Raw genomic sequence first — 19,540 nt, 5'->3', positions numbered from 1 at the left:
AATTGATTTACAGTTTTTGAGTTTAGGGAAATTTGGTAACTGGTTAACTCTTACCGTTTAGCGCGCGGTTTGAAAGTCTTTTAATTGTAGAATTCAAATTCAAAAACTAAACACATTCGCTGTCAGAGCATTCATTGTAGCAAATACTTGCGATACTTGCGTTGCTGTCAAAATGAAACAACGCCAAAGCGACGCGAAAGCTGCATGTGACAGGGCCTTAAATATTTTGGTAGTGACCATGGTGGAAGAAAGCTGTTTTATTACTTCACCCGTTTATTACGCCATAGTCGTACTGTGTTCTATGTATAAGTCAAACGCTTGAAACAGCATCGATAAACAATCGATCTAAAATTCAATCATTCAAATTCTTTCACATTCACTTCTCTAAAAGAAGTCATAAAGACATACAAAATTAAAAAGTGCTAGCTAAAAAAGGCACAGCATAAACAAAAACTGATTTACATTTCTTGTTTGATTCTAATAATTTTATAACAAAATGCAATCGGAATCGAATAGCCATAGGAAATCCTATAATTTCCAAGCGCAAATGGATAACAAAGCGGAAGAAAATCAATACATAATGACGGGTATAACAAATATAGAGCGTGATTTCGGCTACATATCGACACTGCTGCGATGGAAGGAAACTCGTTTTTTCGGTCCCTCACCGCGCGGTTTCTATCATGCCGCCGATTTCTTTTCGGAATATGCAACGCAACGAATCATGGTGCGCAAGCAGCCAACAGATGTCACCATTATCGGCTATGCGGAATTCAGCTATTATCCACTAATAGGCGCGCTGCCACCCGATTGCTGGACGCACTGGATTAAACATCATTTCTGGTATGTATTGTGGCGCTGCCAACATTGTACACATTTGTACTTTGAAAACAAATTTGAACAGCACCACCAAAGAATATGCACTAAACAGAGGCGACACGATGTTCTTTACGCGTTTCATATTTTTCCCCAAATACAATCCAACGCTTTTGCACCGCATACTAGTGGAATTCTTTCATCGTGAGTTCAAGATTCGATATGTTGTGATTGTTCAAATGCCCGATGACGCAGATTTACGGCCAGAAGGTGAGTGGCGAACATTTTTAACCGAAGTAAAAAAAATATATTCCAAGAAAAATTCGTCGGAATATTTACTTTTATTATCAACTCGTCGGAATATATACATATATATTATTTTTTTTTTTTTAGGTAAAAAAAATATTTCGCAAAAAATTCGTCGGAATATTTATTTTTTTTTTTGTTAGCCGCTCCTAACACTGTGTCATGAAGGAATTAACGGTACTCCTAAGTTACGAGCACTAAAGTCGGTTGTATTTGTTTGCTTAAAAAATACTTGTTGGAATTCCATCATTGAATTTCAAATTGTACATATAATTTTTGTTTTATTTTTCTAGATACTCCTTGTTATGATATGTTGCAGGGTATAAGCACTGTTTTGTATCCGCGTAATTTCAGCGTACAACGGTGTCGTAATGTGCAGCGGCTACACATAATACATCGCAATAATGTTATAGAGCGCATGCGCTATCGAAGAGCTTTGTAAGTAACACGATTTTTTTATTTGCAAAAAATATAAGAGTGACTAGAGTTAACTTTGCTTACAAAAAAAAGCAAATTATTAAATATCCTATCTCTTCATACAGACCCGAAGATAACGACGACATCGTAGAAGTGATTGATGTAGATCGTCCCGATTTGCGTGAAGAATATGGCGATTTTTACATAGCAGAGGAGCTGCAAAAAGAAATCGATGAAGATGATAAGAATAATACATTTATCGCCTGTGAGGTATGTACGAATAAATGAAGTCATACGCTTCTGATAAAATTAAACACTGGCAGTCAAGGCGAATTCATATGAGGTGGTGTTATCAGAGAAGCCGATATAAGAAGCTTCAGTGGGTTGATATAACTTATGTCTGTTTAACCGCAGAAGCAGGTTTTGCCTAGAAGCCTGATCCTAGTACTACATAGTGCTGGCGATCGCAGGGCAGATACTTCACCGTTTTCTCTGCATTTGGTGAATTACAGCTACGGCAAGAAGTGTTGTGTTCCAATCCTTTCAGCATGGATTCCCACGGCCCAGTGGCCTGTGTAAACCCCAGTTAGGCGAGATAGATCCCTTCTGTTTGGTTTGATAAGACAGACCCTAAAGTATGTGGGTTTTCCCATCTACTGTTAGCCATATTTTTCCAGTGCTGAGAATTGCGGCCCTTGATATAGCTCAGAGACACGAGAACCTTCTTCGCCTCAGAGATATCCAGAGCCGACCCATTCCCGGCCAGCTTGTCAGCCATCTCGTTGCCATGAATTCTGTTGTGCCCGGCACCCAGATCAGTGCAACGACATGCCTGTCAGTTAAAGCTATAAAGTTTTCCCTGCACTGTTTTATTATGCTGGAGGTGATGCTTAAAGAGCCAAGTGCCTTGCTCGCTGCCTGCATTGAAGCTGGTAGGGACAGAGAAGTACTTCTATAAAGAAGACCACTCGGTGACCGATAGCCTTTGAAAAGGTGTGGTCGTAGTGACATTTCAAATCTATGGGCACTACGTTCCACAGATTGTGTACAAAATAATAGACACTGGTAATTTTTCTTGACACAGGGTCTTCACTGCTTTAGGTATTCACACTTTCCTAATTATTAGATTTCTTTGTTTAGATTTATTATTCCCAGGTATATTTTATTGTTATTAAATAAATAAAAATATAACCACAAAAGCGAACTATCCGATAACCAGGCAATATTTTTCCTTAAGCCGATGTTAAGTCTCTAACGGAAGTCATGCCACAGATTGAAGTATTTTATTTCATTCTTTGAAAGATTAGCACTTAACTTATAGAGGATTGTTCTTTTTAAATAACTATCTTTTTGTTTCTTAGTTGCAACATCAAACAGTCGGTTTTATTTGGCTTAATAATGATGTCAATATTCTTACCCTGATCGAAAACTTTGAGTGTGAAGGTTTCGGTAACATGATACGATTCTTACCAGATAAACCACATATGGAGAAACCAATTATTGTTTCGTAAGTACCGAGTTCACATACTTACATATGTACATACGACACAAATAAGACATACCTGTTAATTGCATTAGTGGTATCGAGACGAAGCCGTACTATAAACTGTTCACATCGGAAGCAATCGGGAAAATTTATGAACAGGATTTGAATAAATTAATTGATCATTCTGATGAGGGAAAGCAAAGGTAAGAAAGGTTTGGAAAACAACAGAATTCCATTTATGTAAAATGTGAAACTTTATAAATAACTTTCCGATCTCACACAAAAAAAAGTAGAAGTGAAGTACGCATGCATTCAACGCGTCCTTCGTCGGGAGATCAAAATGTCATATCCTCAGCCCGACGAAAGAAGCGTGTCAATTTCAACTACGCCGACGGTAGCGACAAAAACTTTTATCTGCGAGAGGAGTACTTACGCAAAATGCAATTATTGGATTCATGTGCGTAAAATTTGTTCAACATTAATTGTCGCAAACATACATAAATATATACATACATTGATATTTAGATTTAAAGAGTCATGAGTACTATCAAACATCTTTTCGCAAACGTTTGCGCATTCCCTACAATGTACCAGAATTGCATAGTTCATACGAAGATGGAGATTTTCCATTCGATATGCATTCGAATGTGTTCGCTATAAAATTGCTGGGCATTAGCGAAACTACAGACACCCGCTTTGCTTCACGTTTCATTGCGACAGCTTTTACCGCACATCCGGATCGTGATTACTGCATCATATCCATACCGAATAACACGCGTCTGTCGAGAAGTGTAGCGATGTTGCTTGGTTTGTTTGTGGTGAGTATTCATTGCGTTTCTTTATATAAATAAATTTAATTTAGTGATTTTACGTCAAGGGATAAGGATAAGGGCATGGATAAGGATAACTATAATAAAGAAAGGGTAAGGCTAAAGTAAATTAGAAGGCTAAGGATTAGAATGAGGATAAGGATGAAATTACGAAAAAGAATAAAGCTAAGCATAAGGATACTGAAAAGGATAAAAGCATAAGTTTAGGTAAAAGGATAGGAATAAGGATGAGAATTAGAATAAGGATAATTATATGGATAAATATAAGGATAAAGATAATTACATATGTATTGGACAATTATATGGGTAAAGATAAGGACAAAAATAAGTATACGGATAAAGATAATTACATATAAGGAGAATTATATGGTTAAAGATAAGCATCAGGATAGGGATAAGGATAAACATAAATATGAAAAAAACACAAACATAAGCATAAACATAAACATAAACATGAACTTAAACATAATCATAAACATAAACATACACATAAACGTAAACATAAACATAAACATAAACATAAACATAAACATAAACATAAACATAAACATAAACATAAACATAAAAATAAAAATAAACATAAACATAAACATAAACATAAACATAAACATAATCATAAAAGTAAATGTAAACATAAACATAAACATAAACATAAACGTAAATGTAACCATAACCACAAACATTAACAATAACATTAACACTAGCATTAACATTAACATTATTATTAACATTAACATTAACATTAACATTAACATTAACATTAACATTAACATTAACATTAACATTAACATTAATAAAAATACAAAAATAAATATAAGTATAAGGATAAGGCTAAGGATACAGATTAAAACAAGAATCGGAAAACGCATAGGGTTAATCATAAGGATAAGAAAAAAATAAGTATAATAAAGAGAATACGAATGTGGTTAGCCACGTCGCGCGTCGGTCAAGCGTACTTTTAAAGTAGATTTTAACAAAAGACACATTGAACACAAATTTGCAAACTTGTATAATTTTTTTACACGCAGAATCTCGTACCACGTCCAGGCGCCGAAATCGATGATACTGTGTGTGTCATTAATAGAAGCGCGATTTTCGGTCATATAGGAGTAATGCATATTCTAAGCGAAGATGTGCCCCTGATTGAAAAAATTGTTGCTAGCTCGTGCGCAGTGCTCAACAAACGCGCTTCAACATTTTATGTAGCTCCAACTAAGGCATCTTTTTTGGTACCACCAGAAGCACAGAATGAATCCAATATTATTCACAATGTATTGACTGAAGTTTTTGAACATCCAAATAGTGAATTCAGTTTTCTAACAATACGTTGTGGCGATGCAACACGCCCTTTGGAAAAAAATACCATTGTAGGCTTCGTTATCGTGCGGTACGTATAGATTTAGTAACATTAGTGGTACTCTTGCAAAAGAGAGCTGATCTGCTCGATCTGCAGATAGTAATAACAGAAACTTCTCTTTTTTTTCTTACCCACTCAGACCCTTCTACAGGCTACACGAATTGGAGCACAAATACCATCTTATGCGTAATGAGTTAAGTTTTAAACAAACACCAGCCGAAATTGTTTTATTAAGACTACATTCTAATTACGTTTGGGAGTCTGATGCCATATTTCGACAAATATCCTGTGCCACCGGATTCGTTGAATTCTATTGCTTGCAATCGACTATGGTAAGTATTAAGTACGTGAGGTGTGCATATTTGTTTCTTCGATATTTCTTAAGGAATCGATCTTATCCTTTCTATGAATTTTGAGATTTTAAGGGATTTTCGTATGAGGACTACATCTTTGGAATGAAGTTGAGCAAAGATTTTTTATTTCCTTACATTACCGGGATGGTAGATAGAGGTATCGTGTAGTTGACTTACGCGAGTTGCGTAGACCTTGGGTTTATCCCGAGTAATTGGTGGCCTGTTCATTCCCAGGACAGGAGAAAAATCTGTAGTTGACCCAATGGATTTCAGGCCAATCAGCTTCACTTCCTCCCTGTTTGAGATCACTGATAGACCCTCTGACTTACATATATATAATAAGAAATGTCAAGCACAAGGGTAAAGCAAGCTGTAAAAATATGAGAAGACAGAGGGCACAGAATGTCCTTAGCTTCTCGTAGTTGAGCGGTAAAGATTCCGTCAAGTCCCGGAGATTTGAAAGGTTGAAACAAAATTAAAGCCCGCTCCACCCTTTCATCACTTACGCCGGCCCTAACGGTATCACGCAGGGACAAGTAGGTTCAAGGACTGGGTGAACTATCGGAGGTGTCGTCCAAGCAGCCCGGGAAGTTAGTGCTCATAAGGACCAGCATTTTGTTACATGATGACGTCCAGTCACCGTTAGACTTCTGGATACAGTTCATACTTGAAAAAGATTTCGACAGAACTTTCCTCAGCCTGTTGGCTTCAGAGTTCTCTTCTATGTTGTTTCAGATGTTTTCCCAAGATTCGTGTTTCGCCCTCTTTATGGCCTTCTTGAAATCTTTGGGTGCGTCTTTGTAGAGTTGCCCAAGACCTGTTCGCTTGGCTTGATTGAAGAGCCTCCTGCTGTTTTTCCTCAGTGCTGAAATCTCAGGATTCCACCACAGGGGTTTCTTCTTGCCCTTCGGGAAGGTGCTTGGGCAGGAGGCTTTGAAAGCAGCATTACAGGCATTTGTTACAAAGTTCACAGACTTTTGCTGTTGCAGCTGTTGTAGGATAGAACGGTTAGTACTTTTACAGCCGACCTTCGTGCAAGTTCGGATAAAACTTATCAGCCACAAATCAGTCGTTCGATTTCATACATGAATTTGGGGTCTAGTTTGGTGGCTGTTCGACTGTGTTAGAAAAAAAACGCTTACTATTTAGTATTGTTGTCGAGATCACGGTGATTTCACAATCCCTGAATAGCTGAGAGCAGTTCTCTTATACCATTAATTGTCAATCAATTCTCAACAATTATCTCCCCTCACAGAGTAGTGTCAAGCCGCTTCCCAACGATTTAGTGAAACAAATGCAGCCCATAGAACCGCGAGAAATCGCACAAATACATCGCCGGGAATACAAAAAACATACATCTGCGATTTCTGAACAACTCCTAACTCAATTGGACTTTGAAAATGAAAATGTTGCTATATATTATCACAATTTGTTCCCATCCAAACCATTTGGTAATTCAGAACACATTGTCATACTCGGCTTCAATAGTATGACTCGCGCTTTACTGCGAATATTTCTCTTCAACTTTAAAAACTCAAGGTACACGTTTTTTTATGTACTAAATTTAGTTTTTTTAAACGTTTGCGGTTTTTTTTTTAAATATTTACTTAGCGCACTGAAATGTCATTGTTGTCTGCCACGCCACCGCGTTACCATAATTTCATCGGTGGGCGTTGTGGAAGGCATCTACGATCGTAATTTTCAATGTGAGGTCTGTGAAAATCAAAATGACTGCTACATAAACTGGGAAAATAGTAACAGTTTTATACGGGACACCATTAGTTGCATGGATTTCCGCAAATATTTTTCATTCGTTAGTTCCGATGTGAAGAAAATCAAAAGGTAAGCGAAATACTACATAATTCAATTGTTGGCATAAATTTGTGATTGCAGAATAGCGGTAAATTTAATACTGGCACAGCCACTTTCTGGATAAAAAAGCAGTATGTATAGTTACATATACATATAAAATTTAGTATTTCCGGAATATATTCCAGGCGTCGAAAACACTTCGCATCAAATGTTTTTGTTTTTCCTCCGAAACTTTCATTGTTTTTGCGGATGATTTTGCTTTCGGGAATAAAATTCGCTCATGAAAATGGAGTCGAGTGGCCTTTTAACAATGTAGTAGGAGTATCAGTTACTGCCGAAATTTAACCGTTTTTCTTTTTTTTAAGAGTTTTGGAGAGGTTTTCTAACTTAACACGTCGCTTACTTTATAAGGTACAAAATAAGGGGACCAGAAAATATTTTACTTTGGAACTAAAACGTGAATGCAATTTTTGAAATACTGAAGGTCTTTAGAGGACTTTAGCAGGATTTGCAATTTACTCGATACATTCCAGTTTGTCGATAAATTTCGACAAGGTGATATCGATAATTCGATGAATTTCAAAAACACTAAAATTCGATAACTCGATTTATTTGGATAATTTCGATACCTGTGCGTTTCGAGGGCTCGATAAATAACTCCTGACTCAAAATTGATATTTACAATTATTTTTAGACGAAAAATAGTAGTATTATAAATTTTTGGAATTTCTCCCAAACTTGGCACAGTTGTTGGCCATGGTACAACATACCAAATGGCTGAAAATTTTTAAAATTTAGAGAAATACGAAATCTTCGATAAATAAATCTGTAAATACTGAAGCTAATTCATTCAAAATTAATGCTTGTAATAATTCTTTAGCTCGAAATACGTTTATGATAAATTTTTGGAAAATGGGCATGCCATCGTCCACTTATGATCACATATATTTATCTCGGTAACCGTTCGACCAATTTGTACCAAACTCTGTATGATTATTGTGCTTGCCAAATAAAAGCAAATCGTTGAAAATTATAGAAATCGGACTAAACTTACGGCCACTTTTCGTATAACGGTAAATTTCAGAAAGGCTTGAAGCTTCGATAATTCGAATTTTAAGGACGCTAATTTTCTGAAAATTGATACTAACAACAATAGCCTTAAAATAAGTACTTCGACTTTCGATAAAACTATTATAGACCAGATCTATGGCTTCGAAGAAGATGGAATGACGAGTAGTAGGAGTTTTTACCTTCATGTACACCCATGGACGAACAACGAAAGCATGGGCACAAACGAGTACAGTGGAAGGACCAAGAATAGAAGGAATTAGCTATGCTTGGTGTGAGTAACTGACGGAGTTTCAGCAAGGAAAAACGCAATTGGCGAAGGTTTTCGGTCTTGGCCTAAACCCATAAACAGTTTTAGTGTCAAACAAGAAAATACAGATTAGTAACAATTTTTTTTATTTTTTTTTTGCTAACCATATTGTCTATTACATTAACTATTTGTACAGGCTTATTGCTAAAGTTCCTTCTACCCACTTTGTCAGTTTAACTCAAGCGCACATTTACACTTTATTTTACAGAGACGAACGCAAATTGATCTTGACCAATGGCTGCGAGCTTTATTATCATAGTCTAATTTTTGCATTAAGTCAGCGATTTGGTGTACCACCAGCCGTACAGCGTTGCCCACGCCCAACAAACTATATGCACTTGAACAATCGTTTCGATAAAATAACGCTCTATTATAAACTCCAAGCCATTTGGAATGATCGCAATGCCAATGATATCAATATAATTGTTTTCGGTTCACGTTTAGGCACTTTTGAATTTATTAATTTTCTACTTAATCACAAAATACCACCGCTAAATATAACTTTGGTTATGCCATGGGATGCGGAAGGACATGCATCATACGCGAAGTACAATATAAGCAATATGGATATTAATATTGAGTTAATACTACAGGAGATGACTGAGGATTTAGGTGTAAAGCTTGAAACAAATTGGATTCTAAAGGAATGGATATATTATCAGGGTGAATGCATTATATCGCATGCTGTATTCGAACATCATCCCGACGGTCATATAATGACTTTACCTTGTGATCTATTTGTCAGTTTTCATACGCACATCATCGGCACGGATGTATTGGATAGTAAGTGCGATGCAAGTGGTTTATTTAAAAATATTCCACAATGCTAAATGTTTTACATCTATGCACTTCAGTAATGGCAAATGCAGGAATTGAAATGCAGGATTCTCGAATATTAATCGATGAACATTTTCGCACTAGTGATCCGAATATCTTTGTTGTGGGAAATTGCACCCGCTTGAGAGTGACTCCGAATCATCAATACAAACATTGTGCCAAAGATGAAATAGCGGCTAAGGTAAGGAAATTCGTTAGGCAAAATTTTATATTTATTTATTTACACACGAAACTCAATAAACTCGCGAACCCATGTCCCAAGTATAGTAAAACTGCGTTTTTAGTTTTTATCTTTGACGTCAGGCTTTCTTTTGAAGGGACTTTGAAATATTAAAAATACGATTACACTCAAAAACATTCTGTGTAATATAGAAAATTCTGTTGAAATAAAGCAGATACAATTTTTTGGTGCATATGTATTGAATATTCTTGAAAGTTTGCAATATTTATTTTTGAAAAAATTATATCTTTAATCATATCACTTAAATGAAGTAAAATATATTAAATTTAAGTAAAAATAATAAAGTAAAACATAAAAAAATGTGTTAAATTAAATGAAATAAATAAAAAAATATCGAGTTAGAAAAAAACGAATGAGAAAGAACGAACAAAATTTAATGAAAACAAATAAATGCAGAATTAGGGAGCAAAAAACGAAAAAAAAAACATTACATAAGTTGAAAAATAAAAATAAGTCATATGAAGTAAAGAAAAGTAAATAACTACAAAATAAATTATTAAAAGAATTAACAGATGAAATGAAAATAAATAAGAATAAATAAATTAAAAATAAGGGCACAAAAGCAATTAAAAAATAAAAATTAAGTTATATCAGACTAATATCCCTGCAGAAAAAAAATTATCAATAGATTAAAATAACCAACTTCTAGTTAGCTTTTTTGCGGGACTTCGATAAATAACTAACCTTTAATTAGCTATGACAAAACTAACTTTAAGTTAGTTGTAAAGTCATGCAGACGTTATCGGGCGTTTATTTTCTTTACAAGTTTCTATTTAAATATCCTCATTCAAAAATTACTTTCAATACACTTTTTTTCTGCACTTCGCAGATTCTTTTTCATTTTCAGGACAAATAAAATAAAGGTCAAAATTTTATACTATCGTTTTGTTGTTATGTCTGATCGAATTCAAATATGAGAGCACCTACAAAACAACATGTAAACAAATAAGATAATATGTAATGTTGAAGAAAATAATCTTCCACTCAGGTGTCGATATCGAGGGCTTATATTTAATACCCTCTATCTGCAATTTTCACAAAAACTACTTTGCCATGTTAGAACCCATCTGGGACTTACATACCTGTCATTACTGTTGTTAATTATTACTTTGCAATTTTATTGTAAATTTTTTTGTCAAGCGCTATACAAGATCAGTATTAATATCACCGATGCCAGTTAAGTCTTAGATGGATTTTTATATCAAAATCTCATTTTTGTAGTATTTTATATTGTACTCGTATGCAGCCTTAACAAAATACGTAATATTTATGTTTTATATTCTAAGCGAATGCTAATTAATCTTTAATTAGAAGCTTTAACTCATTCTAGCTAATACATGGTCTCAATTTGATGGAGGACGATGTTGTTGAATATTCTGAGAAATATTTACTACCAGTCTACTTTCAAGCTCAATTGCCACTAGGCTATTATATGGCTAAAGTGATTCTGCCTAAGCGATATATTGCAAATCATTTAGATAATAGCTATATGCTCTCGCTAGTCACTTACGATGGTAATTTTTCAAGAGTACGCATCAATGTGCATGGCATCGTAGAGGAGATAGTGGTTGTATCACAAACTGTAAGTTGGCATCAAAAAAGTAGCATGTACATGTGCATTAGACCGGGCCGGGGGAAAAAAAAGTTCACCGTACACCCCCAACAAATGTATTTTAGCAAGTTAATTTCGATAAGACATTTTTTTCGCCGAACAGAGGGGTCAACTTTTTACGTTTTTTATATTTTTTTTTTTTTTGCTTGTAAGGTAGCACGATCTAATTAATAATAATTTAAAATTTTAGATTTTTCACGCATATTTATTTCTATTTGTGCTCACATAGAAGCGTAGTTTCGATCATCTGCAATATTTTGTGGGCCACCACGAGGCATTATTGAATGATTTGCATGCCCGTTGGTATCTGCAAGAAATTAAAAGTTTTATTGATTTCTTTGAGGAACCATGGACGGAGCTGATTATGCATTCTGAATTTAATGATTTGCGTCGCAAAATTCGTATGCTAACTATTGACACAGCCAAGAAAATTATGAATTGGGTAAGAGGCATTTGAATTGGACATAATATGTTCAATACAGATATATTTGAATAAACATTGCACTTGACCAGGGCCAAGTAATGGATCGCAAGGCGCGCAAGACATTCCTGAAACGTCAGATGGCCAATTTGCAATACACATCGGAGGTAGAGAAGACGTTGTTGCGTTTCTTGAGAAAACATCGCAATGATTTCATTTATCCCTTTGCATTGCCCGAAGACTTTCATCTAAATCTCGCAAGTAAATTAAATATTTGATACAAAATGTGTTGTTGGAAAAGCGAAAATTCTTACATATATTTTTTATTAATATTTATTTGTACTAAATTTATCAAATGTTTACACACATATTTTTCCTCCATATCAACTTGAATATATTGTTAATTGCATTTATGAATTCATGTATGTATGTATTTAATTAGTATTTAAGTTTGTTTTACACCCAAAGCACACTGTGTAACAAATCGTTTCGCGAGCGCGCATTCCTCGGTCTCAGTCCAGCGATGTGCCGGACAATTTTTGAAATATTCCATATACGTACAACCAAGTAGCATACCGGAGAATGGACTACAGCCACGTCGTAGTGCGGCAGCAGCACCAAGAAGCGTCATTTGCTTGAATGCTTGCAACTTCTGTTGTACATCAGGCTCACACTTGCGAAACGCTCCCATCATTGTGTCCACAAAGACGGTGTCATTGCCGTATTTGGCCTGCATATCCGCGTGCATAGTTTCGTAGTTGAGCCTCTCTGGATCTTGAATGTAATGCAGTTCTCTGAGAATGCACTCGGCGAAGCACTGTGCGGGGGAGGACAAAAATTAAGGACTTTTCATTTTGATTGTTGATGCTGCCGACAGGAAGGTTTGTGTATGATGTATTTTGGAACAAATTTTCGTCATTCTTTGTCAATTTTGGTTGGGAGGCAAATCAGTTTCGGCGTTGTGCCATATTCAGTGTCAAGTTCGCATTCTCTTGGGACACTGAGGATGGCACAGCGCCGAAACCGGTTAATCTCTAAACAAAAATTGACAAGGGATGTAAGAAATTTATTCCAATATACTTTATGAAAGATATCTTTATTTTAAAGTATATACTCATACGTACCGTAGCTTTTTCCACAGTGGGTGGCCCATGATTGCCTTCACCGATTATACCCATGCGTTTGCCGCAAACCTCTGTGGTCTGACCATAGCCACCATCCTTACAGCAAAGCGTTGGATCCTGCAGGTTATAGAGTGTAAAGTATATGCGAGTAGTTTTAAAGAATTTTGGTTATAATAATTCGTGGATAAGTAATTGAATGTTTCCTTATTGAAATAAAGCTGAGTATAGAAATAAAAAATAATAATTAAAATACTCGTGGCACTGCATTAATAAATGCAGAAATGTTCCTAGATGCATTTCTGCATCAAAAATAAAATTTTGAAAAAAAATTTCACTTCATCTTTTCGGCAGTTAGAGCTCGATATGTAAAATTAAAATTTGTATTGCTGAGGTTATGGCATGCGTGCCATGCGTTTCTATTATTCTCTCATGCCGATTTTTCGCTAGACGTTAAAATTACAAAAATTATGAAAAATTTTCTATTATTAAACATATGGCATGTTGAACGTAATATTTCTCTGGCACGAAAGTGAAAAGCTCTTTTGACAAAAAGCATTTGAGCATTTTCAATTTTCTGGCGCTGCCATAGCGACTTTTTTTAAATTCAATATTTGTTTCTTTTTACGAGTAATTTCATTTTTAGAATTTATGGTTTTAAAAATGAAAAATATTTCTTAGTTGCACTTAATTTTTATAAACTTATTTTATGTATTTTTTTTTAGGTTGGTTTTCTTTTTACTTAAAGATTTTATTAATTAAAAAAAAAATATTTTTAATTTGATTTAATTTTTAAAATGTTTTTATTTGTTTTTTTCCTTTTAGATTTAGTGCTTTAAAAACCGTTTTTTAAATTATTTTAATTTTTAGGAACTTATTTAATTTTTTTTTTTAAATAAGTTTTATTTAAATTCTAGACTTTTTTGAAAAAAAAATAACCTAATTTCATTTTTAGAAACTTAAATATTTTATTTCGTATTTTTTTCCTTTTCAATTTAATATTCTATCAATTTTTAGTTTTTATTAATTTAAAAAGAAAAATGTTTTTCTTTAATTTCTTTTAATTTTTAGGAACTTATTTTATTTGTTTTTTTTTTCTTTCTAATTTATAATAATACTGAAAGCAAAGCGAATGTCTCAAAGTGAACGAGGCCAAAACGAAGTATCTCCTCTCATCAAAGAAACGGTAAATAGCGCATTGGTTCCTCGACACACATGTGACTGTTTCACAATTATAGTTTCGAAAAATGAAGGCGACCTCGTTTCTTTTCGCTATCAAGATGCGAATCCAATTGAGGAATTAAGTCTAATTTTGTCAAACAAAATTGGTGAGGATATAATGTTGAGCTGTATGTGCTTTACAAGACACAGTGCAGCAGATCAAATCTTAGCTCAATTGATTTGAACGCACTGATCTTTCTTATGGCCGAGAGTCGCTGTAGTTACAATCATCAAAACATTAATTGCGTACTTAAAACAGTCGAAGTTAAACAGTATTAAAATATTACTCACAATTTGTTCACATTTTATCCTTACATATTTGGCTGTCGACCATTAGATCTCAAATTCTTAGCTTAAGTCTTTTGTTTTGCGTTACTTCTGAAAACACTTGTTTACTTACCACTAAACGTGGTGGTCGTTGACAATCAAATTCCGGCGATTCGGCGCACTAGAAAATATGTAGATATGCATATAAAAACCAAGAACAAAAACACTATTAGAAAAATAACCAGCTATTATTTTCTTATTTTTTGAACTCACGCAGTAGCTGACAAGCAAAAGCGCGCAGGACACAAATAACTTTATTGACAGCATAATTTTACTTTTACTATGCTAATGAAGTTATCTGAGTATTTTAGTTATTGTCACACCGCACAGCCACGCACAGCAAAATAATTTGCGTAAAAATGCGTTTTTGCTTTTATAGTAGCTTAATTTATGAGGTTAATTTTAGGTAATAGGTAAAAAAAGCAGAAAAATTATTTGATTTAACTTTTGAAAAAAAAAACCCCAAATGTAATAACAAAGTATGCTTTAATCGGCGTAAAGCCACAGTTTGCACTACTTGTACATATACACTTATATAAGTAGTTAATGAATGCATTCAACTGTGGCTCGCTGATGAAATTTATACAAAACAAAATGCAAAGAAAAAACTAAAGAATAAAAAATTTGATGTTACTGCAGCATAGCAAGTATGGAAATGTGTCATGTGTGTTTAAAGGTAATTTTGTTTTGTTTTTTTTTTCGACATATGCATGTAACTGTCCACTGTTTATATTTTTTGTGTTGGGGCCAATCCACGTCAAATCAACCAATGGTTGGAATCAACCATTTTTGATTGGAAGAATTTTGGTTAGAACTTTTCTTTTATGATACAACAAAGTTCTGTCAAAGGAACAATTAAATTTTTTTTCCAAAATTATGCAAAATTCTTATATATTTTGAATATCTCAAAACTTATTATAGTAACAAAAATGGTTTTGGTCTGTTTTCAACGGCGATATTTAGGGTCATAAAACAATATACATAAATAAAATTCGAAAATAAAAATTTTAGAGAATTTTGAAGTTAAAAAATCATAAAAAAATAAACTTATAAAAAATATAGGTAAAATTTGTTTTAAAAAATAAAAAAAAATTGAAAAATTGAATTTTTTCCAAACTCAAAATAAAATTATGTTAAAAACTTTTGCGAAATATGCAAAAAACTAACGCGCAAAATAGCGAAAATTGTGAAATTTTGAACTTTCGAAAAAATATCCTTAAGGGTTCTTTGTGCGTAAAAGAAAAGTTCTGACCAAAATTCATCCAAATCAAAAATTGTTGATTCCAAACATTGGCAGATTTGACATGGATTAACCCATTGCCATTTGGCAATAAAAAATAATAATTAACCACACCAGCCACGCATGACCATTAGCCAGCATTGTATTGGAGTACCAACCCCCAAAAAGTGAAAATTGCAGGTTGCTTTTGTTGCTTGCTCTTTGCTATGTGGCGCTATTTGCTGCATGTAACAAGCGCCAGCACTCGCACACATCACTTAGCGGGCTGTTGACTTCAGTTTGTCGCTTGTTTGCTTTCATGCGCGAAGGTTAATTTTGCTCATTTGATGATATGGCATAAAGTTGCTCCCCATTGCATTGCAAAGTTGAAGATATTTTTTACAATATTATTCTGATAGTTAAATGAACTTAGAAAAAAAACAGTGGTACGTTTGGCATTTTGAAATTTCCAAAAAAATGTTTTCCAAAATCAAAAGCGTTCATTTTAAATTTTTCAATGACACGGTCAATTTACTATTAATTGCTGAACAAAAATATATGTGTGTAGGTACATATGAACTTATTTCAGAGGCAATTGCAGTTAAAAACGAAAGTGTTTAATAGACCATTGAATTAGGTCGTCTTCTTCTTCTTGTTTGGCGCGGTAACCGCCAAAGTGGTTTCGGTCGAGTTCAATAAAGCACCTTACTCGTTTTTATGTGTAAAAATGTTTGCTTCCAGTATGGTCAAAATTTTGGTAACCAATAACTTATAAATAAAATAAATAATAAACCAATAACTATTTCATTCATAAACGTATGCGCGTATTTCTCAAGGTCAAGTAGTACATTCATTCATAAAAACAATCGCAGCACATCTCCCCGCAAATTCATCACCATTAAGCGCAACTTTTTCAATCCGACACAAAAATTCTAAAATCTTAAAATGAAGAAATCTCGGCCAGCCAAGTGAAAAGTGGCAACTAATTAATTCTTTTTGGCAAAACAATCTATTTCCATGTTCCATACCAATATTTCAAAAATTAACTAGTTTCTTAAGATGTAATTTTAGTAAACATTAAATAAAAGTGTACGTTTTCTGCAGGAAAATATATTAATTTATTTTAATAAAATCAAAACTTCTAAAATCGCAAACATATGTGCTTTTATCGCAAGTTCACAAATGTAACGTGGCAACATAGCTCGTTTTCGCAATTTTCGGTCCGAAATTGTAAAGTTTTTGTCCATGACGCGCCACGATTTTTGTACAGTGGGGTCAATGTGCCTTGAACACCATTTGTATAAATACAAAAAAAAAAATGTTTTATTTATTTTTTAATATTAAAAATTTCTATACTTCAAGAAATAGATTTACATATATCCACGTACGATTACATATGTACATACATAGATACATATTTATGCATTTGGCCTTTTTCATGAATGGAAAATTTGATTGCAGAAATAATTTTAAAGAAATTAAGTTTACAAATACATTTGTACTACATAAGTATATAATATTATTTTTATTAAATAACATCGGTATTTGGATAGCAAACCATAATTTGTTAGACATACATATGTATGTATGTATGTATGTACATACACAGGCAATCAAAAGTCGATGGATGCATGGTGTTTTTTTTTTTTAATATTTACAATGTTTTTCAAGTTGAAATATTTTCGTTATTTTTTTTAAAGAACATGGTTCATGCTTTGGTCGAAACCACATAAGTCAAACTTTTAAACTTTATACAGAACTTAAAAAAATTCAAAAAAATTTCACTTTTTGGGCGAACCGGCTAAATTGGCAAATAAAACCGGCTAAAAACGGCTAAAATGTTTCAACTAAATTTCCCATGTTTTATTTAAATAAATCACGAGTAAAAAGACTATTTCTTGGAGAGAAGTTACAAATTCGAGCCGGAAAAAATTTTGCCAGCAAGAATTTGCAATTAGGAAAAACATATGATTGTGGCGCATGGTTGGATTTTTTGTCGACGATAATTTGAATAAACAAGTTCGTTAAATTTAAAAATTTACAAACAGTAGCGATTTTAAAATGAAAAATGTAAGTTAATACTTGTTTACTTAATTAATTTAGTTAATTCCAATGATTTGAAAGGTACTCGGCAAAAAAAAAAACTGTATTCTTAATCGGAATGCAATCTCAACCAGAGTCGATATAGTAAACCCGACAAAGAAATTGAAACGTATGTTGAAGAAAGTCGGACTGACAAGATATATACACGTAGATCCTGTTTTTTGCCCCTCTGAAAAAATTTTAAAAATTCTATACAAATTTCTGGCAGAAAAACTTGCAGATTTGCGTTCGTACAGAAAATTGCAAGTTTCTCTACATGAGAGAGAATTTGGGAGCATTTTTTCTTACTATCTGATATTTTGAGTGATAATTCTCGCTGGATTTTCGACGAACAAACCTATTGTCTTCCCTACAAGGCCTTTTCAGACTGACCGATTCTCAATACACTCAAATAGAAACCACTACACATAAAAAAGGCTGTAAAAACTTCCCTTCAATTTTAAGGCAGACAAACAACGACCTTAAGTTGACATCAACCGAGGCCATATGTTGACAAGGGATGCAAAATCAAAGTTACACCAAAAAACTGGTCAGATTTTTCAGAAATCCCTTCAATTCTGATGTAAAATATGATGCCAAAAGACTGCAGATCTCCCATTTAGATGACCGGTCATATGACCGGCAGATGCTTCGTAGGATTCCCAGAGAGTTTTGCTTTACATAGAAATTTGTGCTCTTTTATTTTCATTTTGACTCACTTCAGTGTTGGTTCCTTTAATTCAAGTTGGCATTCGGTTTTTGGAATTTAAATAAGTTCTCAGCAAAAAAGTTTATTTAAAAAAATATAGTGCTTAAAAAAAAATTTCCCTTACCTTAAACCTTTGGGAGTAGGCAAAAATGATGTTTTGTAATTTAGGCAGAATTGAATATGCGCTATCTGGGAAGACAATATCTACATGTAATATTTATTCTGTTTGTTGGCACTATATCCAATCTTAAGAGTCTTAACAGTGAAACAATTTCTTATTTTCTAAGTTTGCGAATAAAAGTTCACACTTAAAATTAAGACATTTATAACAAAAATTTTATGAAGAAAACCCCTTCTTCGTTTAAAATAAAAATAAGCGAAATCGGCCCAATTTCATAAAATCCTGCCTGACATGAAAATTTTCTCCACGATAAGGCTAGTAGCCATTTTTAACAGATTTTGGGTCGCTTAGTCAAAAATGGAAACATATATTTGAAATTTAAGAAAACAAGGCATATAGCAAAATCGGCTAAAAACGGCTAATTTTTTCCTGCAAACCGGCTAACAAATGGGCTGCCGGCTAAATCGAAATTTCTCCGGCTGTTTGCTATCGCAACCGGCTAAATCTAGCCGGAAAACGGTTAAAATGGCAACACTGGTGGTGACAGCCGGCATTTCGTCGACGAGTGGTATATTTCGTCGGCGAGTGGTATGTTTGCTCGACCGCAACTCAAAATTTCTTCAGAACAAAAACGGTCACTGAAAATGCGCGTTTCATTTATATACGTTCTCTGCTCAAACATTTACGCTCTCCATCGAACCATAGTCATAAACCATCATTTATTCAAAACGCTGGAGCACCCTGCAGTTTCACTTCACACTGTTCATATGCAGATGTCGCCAAGGGGACCTATTTTGACAACTCAAGCAGCGCCGCTCGCAGCTTTCATTTAATCAACAAGTCTGTCATTAAACTGTCAAATTTCGTTAGTTTT

General features: G+C 34.0%; 2 protein-coding genes across 2 annotated transcripts; one reads left to right on the top strand and one right to left on the bottom strand.

Annotated features, from left to right (window-relative positions):
- The first annotated feature begins 547 nt into the window (after positions 1–547).
- On the top strand, positions 548–12,144 carry LOC108366744 (cilia- and flagella-associated protein 61-like). The gene is made up of 17 exons (XM_017621204.1): positions 548–843; positions 905–1,086; positions 1,416–1,560; positions 1,665–1,809; positions 2,901–3,046; positions 3,118–3,228; positions 3,319–3,482; positions 3,551–3,843; positions 4,884–5,242; positions 5,352–5,544; positions 6,821–7,104; positions 7,177–7,407; positions 8,964–9,538; positions 9,610–9,773; positions 11,164–11,415; positions 11,675–11,887; positions 11,959–12,144. Exons 1-17 carry the CDS (start codon positions 548–550, stop codon positions 12,142–12,144), a joined length of 3,939 nt encoding a protein of 1,312 aa, XP_017476693.1.
- Positions 12,145–12,304: 160 nt separating this feature from the next.
- LOC108366735 (uncharacterized) lies at positions 12,305–14,813 on the bottom strand. The gene is made up of 4 exons (XM_017621195.1): positions 14,749–14,813; positions 14,609–14,656; positions 12,991–13,107; positions 12,305–12,683 (listed from the first exon to the last, which is right to left on the bottom strand). The coding sequence occupies exons 1-4, from the start codon at positions 14,800–14,802 to the stop codon at positions 12,312–12,314; spliced, it is 591 nt and encodes a 196-aa protein (XP_017476684.1). The 5' UTR covers positions 14,803–14,813; the 3' UTR covers positions 12,305–12,311.
- Between the last annotated feature and the right edge of the window lie 4,727 nt (positions 14,814–19,540).

The sequence above is a fragment of the Rhagoletis zephyria genome, unplaced genomic scaffold, assembly GCF_001687245.7.
Source record: "Rhagoletis zephyria isolate East Lansing unplaced genomic scaffold, Rhagoletis_zephyria_1.1 Rzeph_scaffold_00040, whole genome shotgun sequence".
NCBI classification, from domain to species: domain Eukaryota; kingdom Metazoa; phylum Arthropoda; class Insecta; order Diptera; family Tephritidae; genus Rhagoletis; species Rhagoletis zephyria.
This window is presented reverse-complemented; position numbering and strand designations above follow the sequence as displayed.